The following is a 23,538-nucleotide window of genomic DNA, read 5'->3' as shown; positions in this document are numbered from 1 at the left end:
GACAGGGCGAGACTCCGTCACAAAAAAAAAAAAAGAGAAAACGAATAATTACCATTGAGAGGTTTAGTGTCTTCACCTACATTTTTCTCCTACACCTTATCCTACTATACATTATAATACCTTATGCCAGAAACTCTATTAGCTGAGGAGATGATCCATTTTTGTCTAAAATCCCTCTTATGTAAGGCGGTCATATTCCTTGATAAGCTTTAAACAATTTAGCACTGGGTTGTTATTATCAGGGGATTCTGAGGTATTAGATTTTCTCAGATGGATATTTAACCCTTTAGACAGTTGTCACACCTCAAAACTTTTTCATCAAAATTTTTATTAAATATAACCACACATTTCCAACTAATCTTTTATGACTTAGTTATAACACTGTCACATTGTGTAGTTCTGTTATGCAGTGATACTCCTAAATATTACTTAGCCAGGCGGGACGTAGCTTGACTATTCAACTCACTATGGTATTTTAACTTTAGTTCTGCCGTGCTTTTTCTTAATGGCGACTATCAAATGGCTTCTGCAAACAGTACATTCAAAACAGGTTGTTGCTGTTATATATGCGAAATTTATTACTGGGCAGTGTTGAGAACTATTTTTGAAACCTCTCCATAAAGGATCTGCTCCTTACCTGCTTTGTTCTATCAATACTCACATCTCATTTTCAACGTATTCCCTCAATGTAACACAGTGCAGGACTGACATTTGTCCAGGATACCAGAAAATTATGTTAAAAAAACATGTCAACATACCATGTGTCTAAAATTTTTAGGCTTCCCAGTGTTTAGGAAAGAGGCGAGTCTAAATAGATGAACCCTGAATTAGAGACAGAGAACCTGATCCTTAAAAGTATCAAAGAGTTACTAGAAGAATCCTGATTTGCATATTAATACTCATTTGGAGCCTAACTCAAAAAACATTATATAAATATATAATGCAAGAAAATATTTTCACATATTACAGTGCAAGAATAAAAATGAGAAAAGGGCAGAGCCTTATCTTGTTGCTGCTCTAGTGCCTAGCTCATACTTATCAAACTAGTGCAACAAAACATAGAACTTTAAAACTGCAAGTTATATCCACGTAACGGTTGCTTTAAGAATATACATCCTAATCCAATTACTCTGCTACATATTCCTAATAACTGGAGCACTATCATATTCCAGTAAGATGGTTTTAAGGCCTCTTATTTTTACTGTTACACTCTGGCATCATGCCCTCAGCCACCAGAAAAAAATGTTGCAAGAAACACTCATTTGAAAACCTGTTCCTATTCTAGGAACATCAACATCTAAATGAAAACCTAAGGACAAGTACCTCAAGATTTGGTAGCAGGAATAGTTATGCTTCCCAGAAGTAGTTTCATATGACACTGAAAACTGCATACCTTATTTCCCTTTTTCATATAGCTACTATTGGCCAATTCAAGCTCTGAATCTTTTTCCTTCAGTGACAGACTAGCCAAATACTTCCTAAGTGTTGCTCAAGTTGAGAATACAGAATAAAACCAAGATAAAATATTGTCCTGAGTGGGCAGACAGCTAAATCTGTAACTACATGAGAAGCCATGTTTTTCCCCAAATTCTCTAACCTCCCCACACCTCAACTAGAGTTTGACATTCTAAAGCTAAGATTTCAGAATCATTTTATATAACTCAGTTCTGTTAACTGAACCTTATCTTTTGTAAAGGACAATATTCATGTTTATAAATACGGAAGATTATCTTAAGGTTGTAACAAGGGAAAAAGTATACTTTGAAATCTAGAAAGGACTCCAAAAACAAAGTGTTTTAGTTTTCCAGTAAGTCATGAATGGAACTGTTTTCTTCTTTTAAATAAGCAGCCATCAATTTTTCACTCCCAAGTTCTACCAAAGACTTTCAAGACTTTTACATCCCATTTTCCAATTAAAAGTACAAATTAAGTTTTAAAAGGTAAGTCATTTCTCCCAGCTGACAAATCCCCTTACTGCAGTATCTGAACTTGATCACTCAGAAATCTGATTCCTCACTTCTATGTTGAGGTGATATTACTCCACAAGTCTGTATCTTCAAGCCATTTTAATAAGAGTATGCTGACATTAATCAGTTTTTTGTTTTTTGATTTTTTTTTTCCGAGACAGAGCCTAGCTCTGTCACCCAGGCTAGAGTGCAGTGGCACCATCTCTGCTCATTGCAGCCTCTGCCTCCCAGGTTCAAGTCATTGTGGTGCCTCAACCTCCTGAGTAGCTGGGATTACAGCGCGTTCCACCATGCCCAGCTCATTTTTATATTTTTAGTAGAGGCCGAGTTTCGCGACGTTGGCCAGGCTGGTCTCGAACTCCTAACCTCAGGTGATCCGTGTGTCTCAGCCTCCCAAAGTGCTGGGATTACAGGCGTGAGCCACCACACACAGGCCTTTTTTCAAAGTACATTTGGTAATGATATTCAACTTCTTCCAAAAATTATTCTGGAGTGGGAAAATCTTTGGTAAGGTACAAATTTTAAAAAATAAATTAATCCTGCAGGCTGGATGTGTGAGAAGTAAAATTAAAACTTAAAAAATTCTGGCCAGGCACAGTGGCTCATGCCTATAATCCCAGCACTTTAGGAGGCCAAGAATTAGAGACGAGCCTGGCCAACATAGTGAAACCCCACCTCTACTAAAAATACAAAAATTAGCTGGGTGTGGTGGTGCACACCTGTAATACCAGCTACTCAGTAGGCTGAGGTAGGAGAATGGTTTGCACCTAGGAGGCGCAGGTTGCAGTGAGCTGAGATCGAGCCACTGCACTCTAGCCTGGGTGACAGAGCAAGACTCCATCTTAAAAAAAAAAAAAAAAAAAAAATTCAAAGTGCATTTAACATTATTTTTCATGGCCACCTTACAAGTACCCTGAGAACTCAACAGAAAGTTTAGTTTTCCCTTCTAGTACAAATGAGACTGAAAAATTATTTTCCATAGTGAAGGACTCAATAAGGTAGCAAGTAAACCACTATTCTGGAGGGTGAGTGATATTTTTTATTGTGGCTCTTCATATTCCATGAAATTTGTAATCACTATGACAGTACCAAGAATTTACTGCCAAATACACATTTCATGCTGATTATAAATCATTTCACACCACCTAAATGTACTGTGTAGCTATGATCATGTACTTTTATTAAAGGGAGAGCTCATTATTAATGAAATCTGGAAGCTGGCCAACCCCAAAAGATTAAGAAAACTTCGATGCATATTCTTGGAGGAAAAGCATTAAAGCCTACTCACCCAACCTTTTTCTATTTTGTAAGCATATTACCTTCTGCACTTTGTAAGTGCTACGAATCAGTTCACTGTGGCGAAACACCAAAAATATCCATAGGAAAAATTTTCTTATACACAGATTACAATTAAGACACATTATTTGAATGTTTCTAGTTGCAGTGGAATGCTGTCCTAATAATGCCTGTTCTCTTTTATCAGTGAGACTCATTTTTAAAGGTCAAAGTATAGTCTGGTAACATAAAGAGAACTGGTACCCTTAATTAAATGTACAGGTTTGGTCTCATTACCATCCCTGACACGTTAATTATTACTGCATGTTTCTAAAACAATAGGAGTCCAAGTCATAGATTAACAATCTCTGTGGCTCTTCAATTAAATACAACTAGATTCCATATATTCCCGAATCCTAAGAAATGTAAAACTTGTTCATTTAAACTTCATTAGGACAGTGTACTAATTTTTAGTATCTACCCCAATAAAATTTGAAACAGATTTAACAATAGTATCAACTATCTGAGAACTTTAAACATATAATGGATATTACTTTCTCATATTAAGGCTCAAGAGATTGAGTCTAGCCAAATTAATCCCAATAACAATCAAGTTTATTTCTCCATTTGCCTTCCCCTTCAACTTTGTAAACTGAGAAAGGCCTCTGTACTTCTCTTTCTGGATGGGAAAGTGTATTATTATTCCACAAGGAAACTATAGGTACATCCCCACCAAAGGGATTCCAGTTGAAACCCAGAAAAAGTAAGTTAAATAAATGTCCTTAATCATGCAGCATACTTATATAAGAAATTTGTATATAACATTACAATTAGGCTGGGCACGATGGCTCAAGCCTGTAATCCCAGCACTTTGGGAGGCCAAGACTGGCGGATCACGAGGTCAGGAGATCGAGGCCATCCTGGCTAACACGGTGAAACCCCGTCTCTACTAAAAGATACAAAAAATTAGCCGGGCGAGGTGGCGGGTGCCTGTAGTCCCAGCTACTTGGGACGTTGAGGCAGGAAAATGGCGTGAACCCGGGAGACGGAGCTTGCAGTGAGCTGAGATCCGGCCACTGCACTCCAGCCTGGGCGACAGAGCAAGACTCCGTGTCAAAAAAAAAAAAAAAAATTACAATTATCCAGTATAACGAAGCTACCAATGATCTTACATCTTACACAACCCTTTACATGCATACATACGTACATACAGCGTTCTTATTTCTCTCACAGAATTTTTAAGGACTAATTTGCCATTTGCATGAGTCAAAATGTGTCGGTTGTTGTAGCACACAAACTTCTATGAAAATGCTTTGTTAAAAGTGACAGGATGGCACATAGTAACAATTATACCAGATCTTACTCAAAGTGAATGAAAAGACCATTCTTTTTAGTTATTCACCAGCTACTGCGTTTTTAGAAAGAGAAGTAATCACCATATTATTATGGGTGTAAGGTCCCAGATTAACATAAGAAAAGGAGGACAAACTAGAAATCCAGAATTCCTGTATTTCAAAATAATGGCTTAGATTTACCAACTGTAAAATTTCCCACTTTCCCAGGGGAGACAAGGGAAACAAAAACAAAAACAAAACACAAAAACAGTAAAGAGAGGTTTGAGGGATTTTATAAAGCATTTATCAAGCCTAACCACACCAGTAATCTTCCTAACAGATGTGCTAGTATTCTAAAATAGACCATAGAAGTTGTGTGAAATAGACACAGGTAAACAAACAACAGCGGTTATTACTTGTGACATTTTATTGGCGTATGACAATTTACAAGGGTCCCTGTTGCATTATACATCACACTGAGTAAGAATCGTTTAGCCATCTACATTCAATGTTACTTACTGGGTAATATTTTTCTCAAATTATAATTCCCGACACTGATTTTACCTGTGACAAAAGGAACAACAGTAATTCCTTGAAGTAGACTGTAATTGGAAAAACGTTTTGCTTTTAATATAAAAATTCCTAGGATGCTGAAAGGTACACATACACACCTAAAGAGTCATGGCCTTCTTAAACAGCTTTCTTAATCCTTTCTAGAAATATCCTTTGGTTCGGTTTTTATTGCCCTTCTCTAGGCAAAATATGTTAACGCAGGTATCAATGAGTTATTTCCTAGCATTTGTAAGCAAATATCCTTGCCAAGAGGAACCATTCAACTTTTATAATGTAAAGTGTGGAGTAAAGATGTGTTTTAAAAAAATATACAGGCTACTTTTTATATGCTTGATCTGGAAAAGATAACATCCATAATGACATTCTATTACAGAGTTCTTACAATCACCCTAGCCTACTATATTCTAGTATAACACTCTTTTCTCAATTTTGTTTAATAGAATAAAAGTAACCAAAGGTTAAAGCAGTGCATTTGAACTTAAAATATAACCTGCCCACAGGAATTAAGTAGCTTTATTTCCACTCTCTATTAAATAATTTCTCAACTCCCCTTTTACCTATTGTCTTAACTGGATAAGCACATAGTCATGCACACAGATTTGATGTCTAACCAAGTAACTGTTATGTATTTATTTGTATAAAATAAAAGGGTCATGAAAATTCTGTGTTGGGGATCACATCCATGTTGCTTTCACACGTAAGTATTATTCTGAACAGGAAAATATCAGTTATGTCCTGATTAATGCAATACATACTTCCTTTGGCAGGTATTTCCTCTGCTTTAATAGACAATTTCAGAAAGACACGTTAAGGGGGGAAAAAATCACACAATACTAAGGATCTGAGGGCCATTAACATCACATATGTTGAGTTTGCTTTTAGTTTTGTTTCCAACAGCTCTTAACCAACGTCCCTGGCTGTAATCTAGGTGCTAGACGCATTGCAAATCCTCGAAAATGTTTTAAGATGAAAGAGCAATACATTTAAGATCTTCAAAAGTTTACATTAACAGAATAAGCATTAGCTCCTTTTAACACACACAACTAAATTAACAAATGAAATGTGTCTACTTTCATATATGCCCATAAAGCAGATAGACTTAACATTGAAATTTAATATTTTAGATTTTCACTCCTTTAAGAGCTATCAATATATAGACACAAAAGATAATTCACATTTGAAAAATTATCTACCTGAAGAATAGAACCCTTAAGAGGAAAAAGAAAAAGCCATTTTACAAACTGCAACTGAAAAGGGGGGGGCGGGGGGGAACAAGTTAGATCAATGCAGCAACAAGCTTCCTGCCAAAACTTTTATTGGTGACATTTGAAAAACAATTTTCTTAAAATACTATTAATGAACAGTATGTTGTGTTTCTCTATTTTTACTAATAGTTACACTACAAACTAATGTTCAGCTCAAATAAATATGTAAGATATGACATCAGGTACTAATATATCAACTTATTCTGCAGGATAAACCTCCTCCATACCAACCCCAGGATTCTAGTTTTTCTTCTGTTTAAAACTAGGATGTTCAGTAGAAATGGGGTTTCTATTTGCAGTATTATTACAAACCAGTTTCCTCTCACAAATAGCTAATATCTAAGACCATGACTCAAACTATCAAATAGGAATAGAAAGAGAACACTCAGTTTTGAACGCAAATAGAAAAGGCTCCTAAGAATGTTCTTTATAGGCCACTGCTTGCTTTCAGTAAAAATAACATTTTCTCAAAACTTTTCAATCTAATTTTTAATAGCTTGTACTTTTTAGCTATTGGCAAAGCTTCTTTTTTTTTTTTAATTCCTTCTTAAGCATTTGCTCAAGTGTTAAACTAGCTTAGTTTACCAAAGTAACAACCTTTTGTCTGTGGTATACTTCAAAAATTAGTCACCCTACAATGTAGTGTGTTCAAATTAAACAGATGTATACAGTTAAAATAATTAGTGTAGCCTCTATAAACAATTTCTGTTCCAGGATTTATATGTAGAGCTAACGTTTACTTCAGAATAAAACATTGACAAACAGGGAAGGAAGAGAATCAGAACTTTCACAGAGCTGTACTTGACCGTATCTTATAGACAAAGCAGAATTACAATGCATGTAACAAAAACGTTAAAAGTTTTTTTTAAAAGTTGATAGTTACAAATATGGTACGTAACAATTTTCTACTTTATTTCAGTACAATTTTCAACATACAGTCTACTATTTCTCAAGATATTTGAAAACTTAAAATTTCTATAGACTACTTGCAAACAGTAAAATTTAGGTAAAATGCTTACATTCTTATTTGAAAACAAAAATCAGGTAAAAAAATGGTGGGTGCAAGTTCTGCTCTGCTGTAATCTTACTTCATTATTATTCCTAAAAGAGAGAGAAAAAAATTGAAGATTAACACAAGATGTGGAGAGTTAAAAGGAACCATATTAATAATTGTTCCTAAAAATGAAATAACTAATTCACCCACCAAACCTGTATCCAAAAAAATCTGTCAGAATCATAAGGTGAAATTTTATACCTTTTCCTCCTTGCGTCTGTCCTTCTTTTCTTCATTATTTTCCATGGTCTCTTCTTCATCTTCAACAATCCCATCCCCTTGGTATTTGTCATGAGTCCATTTAGGACTGCTACCTGATTTTTTGAAGTTAAAGCGCCCTCTGCCACGTTGAAAAGTACCACGACCTCTTCCTCTTTTGGCCCAATAATCCACACCATCATCTCTGTCGTCATGCTACAGAAAGGTTAAAAACAATTGTCAATGAAATGTTTCTTGTAAATATCATTTCTCCAATCATAAACCATAGTATTAACCTTCTGAAGATTGGACATATGAGATTGGTAATATTCTAAAACAAAACCAGTAAAATTGCATTTTTCAACAAAAATATATTCCCTCGTCAAGAGAATAACTACATCTTACTACTTAGCCACCCAAGCACTGAGGGTTACCCAATCATTTGGAGAATCTCAACTGCTAAATTACCATTGATTTTTAGAATTCTCAGTTTTGTTTTTGTATTATGTCAATCCAAGTCCACTTATTACACCAAATGCAATGAGATAAAATAACCAGTTTTTCTGGTTATTTCTAACCATCTTAGTCATAAAGATGCGGCAGAAAGTCATAAAAATATCACTAACGTTCACTAAAATGAAACTGGTGGTATGAATTTTATACTTTACATATAAAAGCAGATTTTAAATATACTGAGATTGAAATCTAGATCAATGTATAGTACATATCAATGTTCTGGGCTAGAGAATTTCAATGGTAAATCATGACATGGTCCCTAGAATTAACACCTCACTCAGTTCTTCTTCATCAATCTAAAGTACTGCAGTTATCACATCCCAGCTTTAATTATTAATTGTATTCAAATACAGATGTTCCCCAAATTATGAATTGTTCTATTAAGCAAAACAATCTGCAAAACTGAAAAGTACTTGACTTTGTAGATGAGTAGAAATTGGTATTATATTCATACAAAAGGCCAAAGGAGTCCTATATGTAATTTAATTAACTGCTAACTTACTAACTTTGTCACCCACAAAAATGGGAAATAAAGCAAAATGCCCCTTTATGAGAAAAAGGGTATAATGCAAACAAAATGTTGTGTAATCTACAGAGTACTAGTAGTGAGCAATCATCCAAAAGCCACTAAAACTTTTTTACATAATATATGAGGTTTTTTTTTTCCAAAACATAAGACTTTGCCTTTGGACATATTCATTTAACTGATTAACCCCCTTCATGACTTGAAAAGTTCAATTATATGGGTAACTAACAGGCTATATGAAAGAGAACTTACCAACTGCTAATAATCTATCCTTATCAAATCATTCAAAGATTACTAGGTAGAGGTGTACATGACTCTATAATGAATGAATTTTGGAACTATCAAGTGTAAATTTAAATACAGCAATTTATTGCAAACCCAAAATAAACTACTTTAAAACAGCCTGCCACTAAAAATAATGCCCACTTGACTACATAATTTCATGCTCCCTTATCACATTAACATACCCAACTCTTAAGTGCTTTTTTATATCTACGCAATATGCCATGGACTCTGGGAAGAGGTTTTCGAGTAGAAGCACGGATTTAAATCTTATCACAAACTGTGTGACTTTGGGCAACCTCTCTAGAATTTACTTCATTTTAATAATATGTTCCTTGAGGGAACACAGATCAGTAGAAAGTGCCTGGCCCAGTGTCTGACAAGCAAGCACTCAACAAACGGTGGCAAGAATGTTTCTACAGTGTGTAATATGGGTCTGGTCCTGTTCTGAACACTTTACATGTACTTATTCATCTAATCCTCACAACAACCCTCTAAAATACTGTTACTATCCCCATTTTAGAAATAAAGAAACTGAGGCACAGAGAAATTAAGTAACTTGCCCAAGGTCACAGAGCTAGCCCTTTCTTCTACCCCTTGTGACCATCACCCATAAAACATATTTCCCAGATACCCTGGTGGCAGTATATGATTACCACACCAGGTAGTTAAGAGTTAGCAGAAACAGAAAAGCCAATGGCAAAGCTAAACACTGGGGTTAAACTAGCCATTGCTTTTAATATACAATCATCTGAAACTTGGTAAACACAACAGCACCTAAACAATAACTGTGTCTTTCATAGGGTATCCTGGCAGCTACTTAATTGAGATTTTTGATGCTAAACATATTCTTAATACTCAAGTTTTATATCGAAGATTTCAATCTCATTATTAAAATTTTTAAATTTTAATTATCTCAGATTAAAATGGGCCAGAAGTTAGATATTCATACACAGCTAAGAACATGTTAACAAAGGAGTCTGTATTAGAACCAAGACTTTCTGAATCATCTTCTCTCTTTTCTATACAAGGATCAAGTTTCAAACAGTTAATTACCAAAACACCAATCCTGAACCCCCTTCCCCACCAGGGATTTTCTCTTCCTTTGAAGGCAGCAACTTAACACTGAGAACCTTCAGTACTTTCCCACTTGCTCCAACTCTTCACACTCATCACTCCACAGAATTTCAGGTTCTAACTAAAACTAGTATCTTTCCTGGAATTTTTATTATTGAAAACATTAACACACCTTTGCATAAAACAAATCTTAGAGATAGGAAATTTCAGAAAAGAATGCAACAAAGATTACTATAACTCAGTATTGGACAACAAACAATACCAACAAGACCTTTCAGAACCCTGACTCTGGAGCCCAATGAGTTAAGTCCTGACCCCACTGGTACTAGTCACATAATTGGTTAAGCTACTCAACCTCTGTACCTCAGTTTTTTCCATCCACAAAAGTGGAATAACGGCCCCAACTCAAAAGGCTTTTTAAAGTATTAATACGTACGGAACACTGAGAACAGCACCGAGCATGCGACATAATGTTTAATAAATGTTATCTATTATTACTAAGCTTTGTTTTGTTTTTTTTTTTGAGACAGATTCTCGCTCTGTCTCCCAGGCTGGAGGATAGTGGCGCAATCTTGGCTCACTGCAACCTCCGCCTCTCGGGTTCAAGCAATTCTCCTGCCTCAGCCTCCTGAGTAGCTGGGACTATAGGCACGTGCCACCACACTCGGCTAATTTTTGTATTTTTAGGAGAGACAGGGTTTCCACATGTTGCCCAAGCTGGTCTTGAACTCCTGACCTCGTGATCTGCCTGTCTCGGTGTCCCAAAGTGCTGGGATTACAGGCGTGAACCACCGTGCCTGGCCTGTTACTACTAAGTATTAATGTTTCATCCAAATGGGCAAACAACTGGTCAATTGTTCTGAAAGAACCTAAGGGAATGAATGTCTAGTTTTAGAAGACTTTCCTTCTGAATCGTATTTTTCTTTTTTTCCCTCAACATTCCTTTACATGTAAGATACAAAATTTTTTAATTCAACTATCCATGTGAAAACCAAAGTTGCCATTTCAATGGCTCATAATTAAGTGAAAACCAAAATAATTAACTTTGGGAATTGATTTATAAGGAAAAAGTATGTAATTTTGCTTGATATTCTAGTGAACATCATCAGTCTGTGGCAAATCAATGTGTATGGTTTTATACAGAGACCAAGATTTTTAAATATAACCCAGAAAAACAACATATAAAAATACTACTGCTACTTATATATGGCTAAATTCTTAAAATAAGACACTCTTCTTAATGAAACTACTGCCTAATTAAATGCCAACCCAAAATGAGTATGTACTTTTTAAGGGATAGCAGATTCTTAAGAAAATGCCATAGAAAAAAAGGCCTAAATTTTGTATTTGTAAGTTGTTAAAAGTGGTAAACAATTACTATCTACATGTTCACTTCTCATTTCTTCTTGACCTCCTGACCTATCATACCTGGTCTACTTCTCTGGCATTTTTACTCTCTCTCACTTTTCACCCCACCTTTGATATGTTGGTCTTTATCTCTTCTCTTCTGTGATCTTACCACAGCTTTAATGGTGACCTATAAAATTACAGCACTTTTTTTTGTTTCTCTAAATTTGAATTACCAACTATCCACTGGACAGCTCCATTTCTCCCAAGCACTTCAAATTCAACCTGTTCAGAACAGAACTTAATCTTTTGAAAGGAGCTTCTTTCCTACAGATTTAGATTCCTTCCTCTCACTACCAACATCCCTCAATTCAAGTCCCCATAAATGTTACTTTTTCTCAAATCTAGCCCCTTAGTTCAGACACTATATTTTCTCAAATTGCTTAACTTTTAACACCCATGACTTACGTAAACTCTGCTTAAAACTCTATTTTCTTAAAAATATTAAGGCCTTTGACACTGTGACTCCTTGTAGTCAATTTTCCCAAACTTATACCAACCATCTAGCCATCTGAGTACTATAGTTCTCTATACCATGCTGTTTCACTCCTTCTGCTATGTGCAGTACACTTGCCTACCTCTTAACCTCAAGATTAATTAAGGTCAAGTTCCTCTACAAAAGTCTCTAATTACTCTCTCCTTTGCAAAAATCCACCTATCCTTCTTTGGGAAAAGCAAAAAGCCACCATATATATTTAGAATGTTTGTTTCTCTACTACTAGTCTCTAAGTCAAAAATTGGAATCACATCCTACTTGTCTTTCCATCCTTAGTACCTACCATAAACATAAGTCTGTTAATACATAAATTATTGAACCAAGAAGTAGATGGATCTTTCACATTTTTCTACACATCAAATGCCTTTTACTTTCCAGAATGTCAATTCAAGCCACTCAAGAAGCATAAACTGAGAAAACATTACACATAACGCACTCTATAACTTTTTTTTTGGTTCTTGGTCATTAACATGCCAAAAAAGAGGCAAATGGAAATATATTTTCGAAACAAATATATTGTTTTTCCAGACAAAACAGAGATCCACTTCAAACTACAGCTATAATCTCTAAGTAGGTATGTCATGGACATTGAGGTTTATTCAAATACATTCATAAAAAGCCAACTGAAAAAGTCAACAACTCTTCAAGTCCAATACAATTTTCCTCCACGGAAGCAACTAGTTTTCAGAACTAGTCTCTGAAACATAAATTCTCTGAAAAGCCATGACAAAAAAATGAATACTTCTGGTAATAGTTTTGGTATATTCTTGTACACGTCTATAATGCAGCAAGAACCCTTTTCCCCATGCCAAACAGCAGAAAATGCCCATCCTTATCTAGAGAATCCTTCAGGACCTACCACCTCTAGCTTCATCCTTGGAAAACTATTTCAGAGGGAAAAGCACCTCTACCACAGGAAGCACCAAATTAGTGTACCTAGCAGCAACTTTTCTGTAATATAAGTTTTCATCATCTTTTTTCACCAATGAAAGCTGACAGCCTCCCTAAAATTCTTAATTACACGTACTTTGAAAAAATTCTTCTCCTTTTCATTTAAACAAATAGCTATGATGATGGAAGGTACATCTTAATGTGAAGTTTCTACAACTGTCACTGTCTTATAGACAGATATAAAACAAACATTAAGCTCAACTATAATATAATGTTCTTCTCTGAATGTGGGTAACAAATTAGGTGTATTTTTCGCTTACCCTGATCAGCCTATGTTTAATATCAAGAAAGTATGAACAGGACTAAAGGGACCCACATTTTTCAAAATTTCAAATCATCTGGGTAATTATTTTAAAAAAGGTTTCCCACATAACGGTGAATCTTCTTATAGTAGTGGTTATCTGTACTCAAATGTATTCACCTAGTATGCTTTGAAAATTAATGCAAACCAAATAAACACAGATGTCTAACACCCACCAAGAAGTACTTCTTGCTCTTTGGGGTATATTCTGGATCCCATTCCTCTTCCTTCGGTCTCTTTTGAAAAGTAGTATTTGAGTTGTTTGGACCAGTATTTGTCCCAGCAAAAACTCCTCTGGCTCTTCCTCTGCCTCTAATTCGAAACTGATTAACATTAACAAAGTTGTTTAGTGATGCAATCAAAAGGTATTTAGTTACATGCAAACTCTAATTTTACTGCAGTAACAAAAAACATACGCCCTAATTTCCTATCTAAGTCTCGTAGCCATTGAAGATGAAAAGGATGGCCATTTTATATCATAGGCAAAAAATTCTGCCAACTAAAAGTTGAGTAGGTTAAGAAGAAATGATCAACTTAAGTGTTAGAATACTGTACTTTCAAGGACTGAACTAATTTTTTTTTTTTTTTGAGACAGAGTCTCGCTCTTTCTCCCAGTCTGGAGTGCAGTGGCGCAATCTCGGCTCACTGCAAGCTCCGCCTCTCAGGTTCACGCCAATTCTCCTGCCTCAGCCTCCCGAGTAGCTGGGACTACAGGCACCCATCACCACGCCCGGTTACTTTTTTGTATCCTTAGTAGAGACAGGGTTTCACCGTGTTAGCCAGGATGGTCTCGACCTCCTGAACTCGTGATTCCACCCGCCTCGGCCTCCCAAAGTGCTGGGATTACAGGCATGAGCCACCGTGCCCGGCCTGAACTGGTATTTTTAAATAATCAAGCTGTTTCTCCTTTTTACTAGCCAAAAGTTGTCTAATTTCTTTGAATTACCATAGAAGCCCCAAGTATTCAGCCATACCTAACACTATATAAGCAAGGCTCTTCTCTTTCCCAAATTATCTAATTAATGAACTCCACCAAAACCCAACTAGATACTCGCTCAAGGTAGGAGTGTGAATCTAGAAATTAAAGAGGCAAGAAGATGCACTACCATAAAGTCATTATATTAATAATTATAACGACTTACGGAAACATGGGGATAATGTATACGCTATGTGAAATATTTCTATGATTTCTATGATTGATACCCATATAAGCAAGGATTTGAAGAAAGCAGGTAAAATGAATGTAACTGTAATACAGAGATGAACATACAGGGGTTTTATTAAGGCGTTATGGTACCTTTTCAAAAACTAAGTGATTAAAGAAATGTTATTACCAATCAGTAACTTTCCTTGACTCTTGGTCTTTAAGGACTAGGTACAGTTATTGATCTTGAGATCAAGAGAAGTACCTAGTTTACACAGATGCTTCTAGATCTCAAAATGGCATTTCTAAATGAAGACAGCACTTCAAACACCACTTCATGTTTCAATACTACCTCTGATTTTAGGAATAATGACACACATAACATCTCTAAATCATGTATATGACCTTCCTTATGTACATTACTCTAAGATAAACTCCTACCAAGCAATCAAAGATAATTTTTTCACTTACAAAGGTTCCTCGTGGTCGGCTAACTCCTGCAAAGCCTGAGTATTCTTTCATTTCATGGTGAGTTTTAAATTCTTCTTCTCTTTCCTTCTTACTCTCCTTTTCTTCTCGAGAACTGGGAGAAGAAGGTGATGCTGAAGAGGATGAAGATCGAGAATGATCTTGCTCTCTACTTTTATGTTTACTGCAAAATAAAGAAAACAAAAAATGTGCTACTTTTAAAAAGATAAAGACCCTGCTGAATCTTACAATAGAAGAGATATTTTTCAAGTCAAAAACACTATCCCCTAATAAAATTATGTAAATAAAATAATTGGGTGTTAAACTTTGACACAGTCTGTTTCCATTCTCCTTCAATATGTGTTTTACATCAATAATGAAAAACATGCTAGGGCCTGCCAGTTAGAAAATAGTAGTCTGTAAAGGTCAAGAATAAGATTCAGTTCTTTAGTATTTTTAAATTAACTTATATCTTTTATTACTTTAACGAAAGGAAGAGAAGAGTAGGAAAAAGTAAGGATGTTCTTAAGGCCAAGTTTCAAAATGACTGCAGTTTGTACACTCTGGGTGAAAATAGTTGGTATAGTTTGGGCTATAGTACCATTATAGCAAATAAAAAGCATATGACATTACAAATAACAGCCATAAATTTAATAACACAAATAAAATCCACCATTTACCTAATGAATAGCAAGGAAAAAGATTATCTATAATACTTTGTGTTCCTATTTGCCTCTATGATGATCAAATTTACATGATTTAATGCAACACCCGAAAAGGTCATACCTGTGGTTAACTCTTACCACTGCTAACAGTTTCCATGGAAATATTATTTTGAAAGACTAATACACATTGCTATTTCTAGTCCTTCCTCCCCCCCATCTCTCCCATGTTAAACCACTAGATATCAGTTTAAAATTCTTGTACTCTGGGTGTTATGAGTTGAAAAAGTGCGGAATCAAGCATAACGAACCAAAGTTCTTACACAAACTGTTTCTAGAAATGCACTGCATTGAAGTCCAACCTCCTGATGTAGCCTGGATAATAGGACACATTAATTTGTCATTTTTTTTTTCAGTGTTAGCTTGCTATTCCAAAGTTTTTGTCCTCATCCACCATAAGCCGTGTAAAAGACAAATACATTTTTGCTGTAAAACAAATAATTTTAATTGTTTAAATTTAAACATTCGATTACACAGTCAAAATTGAAAGCAATTAAGCTGACAATTATTAAAGGCTAATTAGAAGCTAAAACCTATCTTAGTCAGTTTGAACAATTACCTGTCATCTTTGTAAGATTTGTATTCCTTGTAATCTTTTGGAGTTTTTTCCTGCTTTCTTGATCCACTGGATTCCCTGGAGCCCTTGGAATCTCCCCGTTCTTTACTTCTTTCTTTTCTACGGCGATCAATGTCATGCCGAAGGTCAGCAGAGTCACACCTTAATTTTTTATCTCCCTATAAAAGACAGACGTAAAATACAGATTTCAGGGGAGAAATTGAAAAAATATATATACACATATTATAGAGTTAAAGTTTTATGCCAGCTTCTAAACTGGCATTTTAGTATCAGAAAATAATGAATCATATAAGATACTATCACTTAGTTTTTGTTAAAAAGTACTTGATTATTTTTACTAAACATTTGGGTATACAAAGTCAGTGGAACTGGGGAAATTATTAAAAGCTAAGTATCTTGAGAATTTTGCAGGTTTTTATCCAAAACAATCTATAATAAATTTTTGTACAGTAAATGATACAAATATTTTTTCCACTCAGCACATCCTATTATCCCTCATCCTTCCAAATGCTGTTTTCAATAGTTGAATAATGACAGATGTTATAATCTGTAGTTGAAATGTAGCCTTCTACCTAAAAAAGAGAGATCCTAACATAATGGTTCTCATTACTTAAGCCTCATTATGATCAAGCTCTTCCCAAATAATCTGACCAACCCAATTAAAAAAAAACTTCAAAAGAATTCTATAATTTCTAACATGCACGTAAAATATGATTAATGAAACCAATTGAGGTTGAACAAGGGTAGAAACAAAGCCAGAAAGATATTCGCAATCCTGTACTCAGTATCTTGGGCCATATACTGCCCTTTCTCAATTCAGGTATTGCAACGGACATTAGTTTAACTGGGTCACAATTCACCTCCTTCTTGTTCCATTGCTTTTTCAAATACTATATAATTTAGGAAGATGGAAAGAGGCATCTAGGAATGAAGAGAAATTATACATCAGTAAGATGCTAAGCAATGTGGACATCCTTGCTAGTATTCAACAATAAGTAGTATTTACTCTGGGAAGTCTGACTATAATATTCATAAGCATTCATAAAACTGAAAGTACAGATCTCCAAATGGTATCAACTACTCACCTATTTGCTCCCAGAGTCACAAAGAAAAAAATCTAATCAAGAGCAAAAAAACCTTCCTATTCACCTAGGTATTACCAAGTCCACGAGTAACAAGATAATATAAGTGAAACCACTTTGTAAATTACAAACTATATACACATAATGACATATTAAAATGTTATTCATCCAGAGAGGAAGATAAAAACCAATGGCATATCCTCTTATCTATTCATCAGTTATCTCTACTTTTTCTCCTCTGGATCAAAATCTGGTCTAAGTAATGAGGAGAGAATATATTCACTGTCAGAGCGTGAGGACAGACTAAACTGTTGGGAAAACTAAATTAACAACTTTGAACCCAAGGTGTTATTTAAGTTAAAAAAAAAAAAAGTATTCACTTCTCAGAATCTGTTCTTTCAAGATCAATACGCCCCATGCAAAACAAAACAAAACAAAAAAAAAACACCTTATTTGTAAGCTCTAGATTCCACATCTAGTAATAGCATGCCCTATTAAACTTGTACACTACCACTGTCCATAATAGCTTCTAGTAACAAATGTGCCTGTTTTCAAAATAACCCAATTATTCAACAACTCTGCAAAACAGAAGCATTCTCGTTTTTCTAATTAGAAAAGCAAGGTTCAAGAGGTTATTTTCCAATTATCATGTAGATAGTACTTAGTGACAGCCAGAATTGGAATCAAGCAGTACTTCCAAGTCCCCTAATCTCTTCAAAACAGTTGTTCCCTATCTTTCCCCACATTTCTACTACTAGACATTTTATGGCCTGATATAGATTAGTCTACCTGGCAAAGGTCATTCTGAATTGTCAGAGTATATTGGAGACCCCTTAACCACTGAATTCCATTCTCACCAAGACCCCTCAATGTCTTTCACAGGCTCCTTTCTCATGTGTAAAAGACATTCCCCCATTCCCCAAATATTCCAAGAGTGATAACAGTCTTTGTTCCAAACGTTCATTTGTAAATCAGTTCTTAGAATGCTTATTTCTTAATCCACATCAAAAATGCCCAGTAGCATGGGGATTACTTCTTGTTATCTGTGAAGAACCTAGAGATATTAAATTTAGACACACAAATCGAGAAATATTTACTCTGGCTAATGAATCTCATCTCAAAATTCTAATTTGTATCTCTGATTTTATAATTTTCCTTTGTCTACCCACTGATTCTTTACGCTCTTCTTAGGACTATTTTTTTTTTCCTTTCATTAGCGTTTTGAAAAAATACTCTTGGTTTAAATTTAAGCTGGTATAGTGTCAGCTTAATTTCTTCCGTGAAGGAACAGTATGCATACTACCATGATGTAGTTATGAATTAAAAGTAGAAGATATCTATAGACATTTTACCTTGAGAAACTATATTTGGTACAGTATCATTAACTAAGCTGAACATGAAAAAAATTACATTCAAAAACATACCTTCTGATTTTCTTCTTTAAAAACTCTCTCTTCCCCTGCTAAACGGGTATGCTTCCTCAAGGTACTTGGTGAGATGTCAATTCTCCTTAATGTAAAACAAAGTATATTTTTAGTCATATTACTAACTTTTTGGTTCGAAAACATCCACACAATTATCCATTTTCCTAAGACAGTTATTTCTCTCCCAATCAACTAATTTAGCACACCAAGACTATTAATTTACTAATACACAATTAAGAAAAAATATCCACGAAAAATGAATTAAAATGCTCCAACCAGATATTTTTATATAGAAGTCTGGCCTTTAAAACATCCAACTTATTTTATTGATCAAAAATAGGAAAAATGTGTTTTGATTAAACTGGGTATCATTTTAAACATCAACAAACACACATGAATAGGATTATTTGCTCCTGTCTTCAATATTTTTAGATATTCAGTGCCCCCTTGGTTTTATTCTGCGCCTTTCCCTTTTTAAGTCAGTATCGGTTGCAACTACCCAGTGCTTCTTTAGCAGTCATCACCAAAACCACACCAACTGTGCACGAAGTACCAAGTCAGATACTTCATAGCCAGTATCACTGTCACTGCCACCCTGCAAAATGGGCATGATTATCCACATTTCGTATATGAAAACATTGATGTCCAGGGATTAAGTTGTTCATCACAATGCAACGAAGAGACACAGCCAGGATTTCAACACAACTATCTGACTTCAGTGCTCATGCTTTTGTTCTCTCTCTCTCATGGAACATTTTTTATTTCACAAACTTACTAGAAATTCAAAGGTTACTCTAGGCCTTCACTGCCCCTCCCAAAAACCAGACTAACTGATAACTATTTAATTCCATACTGCAGAGAAGTAAGAGTTAATATTTCAAGTTCTAACAACCAGTTTCAACTAAGCTGAAAATTGAGAATTACAGAAGTTTCAAGACTTAGAAATATATTTAAAGTATAAATGAGGAATAAAACCAAATCTGTATCAATGACAAAAGCAAACTTCCAATACAATCTTGTTTTAATAGAGTCTTCCTACCAAAACAACGTTTTTATATGTCAATTCAGCAGGATACATACCTGTGTATTTCAGGGCTCTTTTGCCGAGTACTATGTTCTTCAGTGGCTTTCTGATACGAAGTGAACCGCTCGTTTAGGGTCATTGCAGCTGACTTGAAGTATTGCTCTGTTGATTTAGAAGAAATACTGTCCAATTAGTTAACTTTAAGAGAGATTTGTTTGTGACAGAAGGGCATGTAGCAGGTGAAAAGAAAATAAAAATACTCAAGAAACCTAACAAAAGAGAATTAAGTGTTACAAGGAACTCCTACCCTTTCAATTTCTTGTACCTCAACAGGAAAGTGCTTCAAAAGTTGCTCACAGGTCCCTGTCAATGCTACATCTAATCCAAGAGCAATTAATAGATTAAATCAAGAGTCTCTAATTCTACTTCATTAATACACTACTTCCTCAGAATAAAAAGGAACACAATCTTTGGATGTTGTAATACCTTGCCAATATGAACCAATGATGTTACTTCAAGTAATCATTTGCAGAAAACAAAAATTAACAGGAAAATATGGAATAACCAAAAAGCTAGTTTGAGTAAACTATTAAATTTCATCAGTGACTACGCTGCCATATCAACAAAAATGGATTTATAAAAACACTGAATACTATCATTGAAATTGGAAAAATATTTTTAAATCAATTAACATTCAATAATTATCCAAAAATCTGGCATCTTGGCAAACCCAACAGCACATTTGATACTGCTGTTTTGTCTCTCTTTAAACAATTTTCAAACTAGTAATATCAATACTGATTATTTTAAAAACCAGTTAAAGATATGTTGTAAATGTAAAATAGAAAGACGTATAAAGTCATGAGCTATGAAATGTCACATTATGAAGCAAGCTATCTGCTTAACAGGTCAACATACATCTGTGTCAACTTACCGCCCAATATCCAGCACATGTCTCATAACCAATCATTAAAACTTGAAACGGCCACTACAAGGGTAGTGCCTCAATCATAATTCCATGAAACCCAGGAATTTGAGCTAGCAACTCAGTTTTTATGCCATTTTTGCCAGGAAGACAGAAGATTCAACTTTGCCTGTATCTTTCAACAGCTATTTTACTTTGAAACATGGATTTTGCCATTTCAAAACATATTCCAGGACCTAGTTACAATGAAAAAGAAAACATCACTGGGCATTTTCAGCTCTATATAAAGTAAGAGCTGTTCAGATCGGTTGCACAATACCAATTATGAAACATCACTACAGTTCTTTTTAAAAAAAAAAAAGAAAAAGAAAAAAGAAAAAGGAAAAAATTTATCAAAACCTGATCTCAAAATTCAGCAATAAATTGTAAAATGTGGAGACAGGCCAAAAAAGATTAAAAAATTTAAAAAAAGAATGTTTCATATTTTATGTACCACAGTAATATGGTCATAAACTGGTTCACAAACCTACTTAGAGTCAATAGCAAAACCGTCTTGTTACCGTGTTTAAATAATTACAGCCCAAAAGAAATTCATTTAACTGTTCACTGTTCTGATATATCAACTGCATAAAGAACTGCTAGAGCCAAGTTTCATCTATTACAGTGAGCTGTTCTCATGTCAAAAGACAAATTTTTTAAAAGCTAGGAGGGGATTAATTTTAAAGGACAACAGTCTTTGAAGTTCCTGGGAAAGAACATGTCTCATAGTACGTTGCTTTTTAAACACAAAAACAAAACTTAACCTAACCCAAAAGGGATACCTAAAAATCTTTGAAAATTACTAGTAACTTTGCAACTATAATTACATACTGGTAAAAATTTAAAAAAAAAAAATCATTACTTTAGTTGAAATAAACACCCTTATCTTTAGGACCTAAAGAAGTGTCATCATTACCCTAATTAGTGACTATTCATGTAGTCAGTATTTATATAATATTCTTCTAAATTTCTTGAACGTTTTTCCTCTAAAAATCCTGATAAATTTTCGTTTTATCATTTTAAGTTTATATATTAAAAATTAAGTGCAAAAAAGAAAGTTTTTCCACTTCAGATTTCTTTAAAAGTTGAAAAGAAATTCTTAGTAAATAATATTCAATAATCCTGTCTGACTTTGTTATAAATCTATGCCAACATTTACTATCACAAGCCATAGGCATGCAATGAAAGACTATCTGTAAGCCTTCTGCACTTCAAATACACTACAATAACATACTTAAAAAACACTTTTAGCATTCAACAAATCTACATCATGTTCTACCATGATACAGATTTTTAGGGTATGGTTTCTCCAGCATTTCAATCACTTTTTATTAACTATCTTCCTAAGTTTCAATGCTATCAAGACTAGGGACTCTTCCATGAAACTACTTTTCCAAGTTTTAATAGCATTGATGTATATTTGCTAGCCCTGGGGTACATGAATTATTAAGCATAATTACTCATTTTTTTATTTGCATGCAAGATAAATTTAATTCACAATACGAAACATACTAAGCATACCTTTAACATGATGAACCAAGGACACAATGTGTTGAATAAATGACTCTGAAGTGCTTTTGCTGGCCTGTGGCAACTTAATGTGGTCAAAGATGGATCGGAACTCTTGCTCCTTCTTGACAGAATGGACAAGTGTACTAGCAAGCAGCCTGTCTTTAGTCAAGGAAGCAGGTCTGGAACATTGATAACACACACACACAAAATATACCATTGGTTTAAATAAAAAAAGGTATGTTCAGAAAGTTTAAGATAATTAACTGGAATATTAACTACCCACAGATTATTTACTGGGGATCAGTATGGAATTACCTGTTAGAATCATCAAGAGGAACAGGTGCCATTTTGAGTTTGACTTCAGGACGATGAGAATCACTCGCTATCATTTTGATCCTAAGTGGGCTTTCCTCTCTGAAGGTAGATTTTTCTCGTGCATCCAGATTCTTGTGTAGAGGGGGACTGTAATCAAAGAGGTCTTTGAGCTTTTCAGACTTTACCTGCTCAGGTGACTGAGTTTCTTTCTTTACTGTTATTCTTTCAGAATTTTTGTCTTCTTCTTTGTGCTTATCTTTTGTAGTGCTAGGCCTTTCCACTACATATCCAGTCTCTTTAAGTTTATAATTTTTTTCTTCTCTAAATCCATCACTTTCTCTATTGCCTTTCAGTGAAACTTTGGACTTGTACTTGAGTCCTTCCTCCTCAGTATTCCGGTGAGATGCAGTTGTAAAACTTTTACCCTGATCTGCGAGGACTGACTTCCTGAACTGTCTATAATCCTCTGTCTCCTCTGTGTCATCCCCTTCTGAATCATTAAACTTTTGTTTTCCAGACTCTTTATCACTGAAGTAATCTAGAGCTTCCTGATCTTCCCATTCTCCCTCTGCCCTCCCTTTCTCTGATCCTTTCTCTTTTGAAGCCTCTTTATCCCTGGTATTACCCCTATCAAGCAGGAATACTCTAGACTCTTCATCTGTGAACCTGCGAATAAGCAGAGAAGAGGATAGTAACTCTGGATTGCATTCATTGTAGATCGCTTCCATATTTAAATGTGTTGCCCAATCCCTCAGGACCAGCAAGAGAGAAAAAACCCTATTGAAAAGTGCTTTTTCAGACCCCACTTTTAAAAATCATTGAAAGCATCCATATAGAACTTATGTACTAACTTTTAAAATAAATTTACATTTGACTTCTGAAGTTTAAACAGTAAAGCCAACCAAAAACTGTCCTATTTAGTCACAATCCACAATTCTGCACTATCACGAACTTCTAGAGATTGCCTGAATTTAATTTTTGAAGCTAAGAACCACTAAGGATAATACACATTATGTTAGAATTCTCTTGATAATTACCCCCCAAAATTCAGACTGTTTCACTTACTTATCTATTAATATAAACA

The 23,538-nt window shown here is 34.8% G+C and overlaps 1 protein-coding gene across 8 annotated transcripts in view; it reads right to left on the bottom strand.

The window, feature by feature from the left end:
• Window positions 1-4,985: 4,985 nt before the first annotated feature.
• Window positions 4,986-23,538, bottom strand: part of BCLAF1 (BCL2 associated transcription factor 1) — a 31,435-nt gene continuing 12,882 nt past the window's right edge. For 2 of the 8 annotated variants that reach the window (XM_010379473.2, XM_010379474.2), the window contains exons 5-13: window positions 22,455-23,120; window positions 22,149-22,318; window positions 19,720-19,825; window positions 18,640-18,724; window positions 16,116-16,291; window positions 14,838-15,018; window positions 13,399-13,545; window positions 7,670-7,882; window positions 4,989-7,515 (exon numbers count right to left, since the gene is read on the bottom strand). In XM_010379473.2, the coding sequence (XP_010377775.1) occupies window positions 7,510-7,515; window positions 7,670-7,882; window positions 13,399-13,545; window positions 14,838-15,018; window positions 16,116-16,291; window positions 18,640-18,724; window positions 19,720-19,825; window positions 22,149-22,318; window positions 22,455-23,120 (1,750 nt within the window). In that variant the 3' untranslated portion in view covers window positions 4,989-7,509. Of the gene's footprint in view, window positions 7,516-7,669; window positions 7,883-13,398; window positions 13,546-14,837; window positions 15,019-15,594; window positions 15,983-16,115; window positions 16,292-18,639; window positions 18,725-19,719; window positions 19,826-22,148; window positions 22,319-22,454; window positions 23,121-23,538 lie in introns of those variants that run through there. The other 6 variants (XM_010379475.2, XM_010379476.2, XR_749712.2 and 3 more) reach the window with 5 other exon arrangements.

Source organism: Rhinopithecus roxellana, chromosome 4 (genome assembly GCF_007565055.1).
Source record: "Rhinopithecus roxellana isolate Shanxi Qingling chromosome 4, ASM756505v1, whole genome shotgun sequence".
Taxonomy (NCBI): Eukaryota; Metazoa; Chordata; class Mammalia; order Primates; family Cercopithecidae; genus Rhinopithecus; species Rhinopithecus roxellana.
Note: the sequence above shows the minus strand (reverse complement) of the source record. Positions and strands in the feature narration are given on the sequence as shown.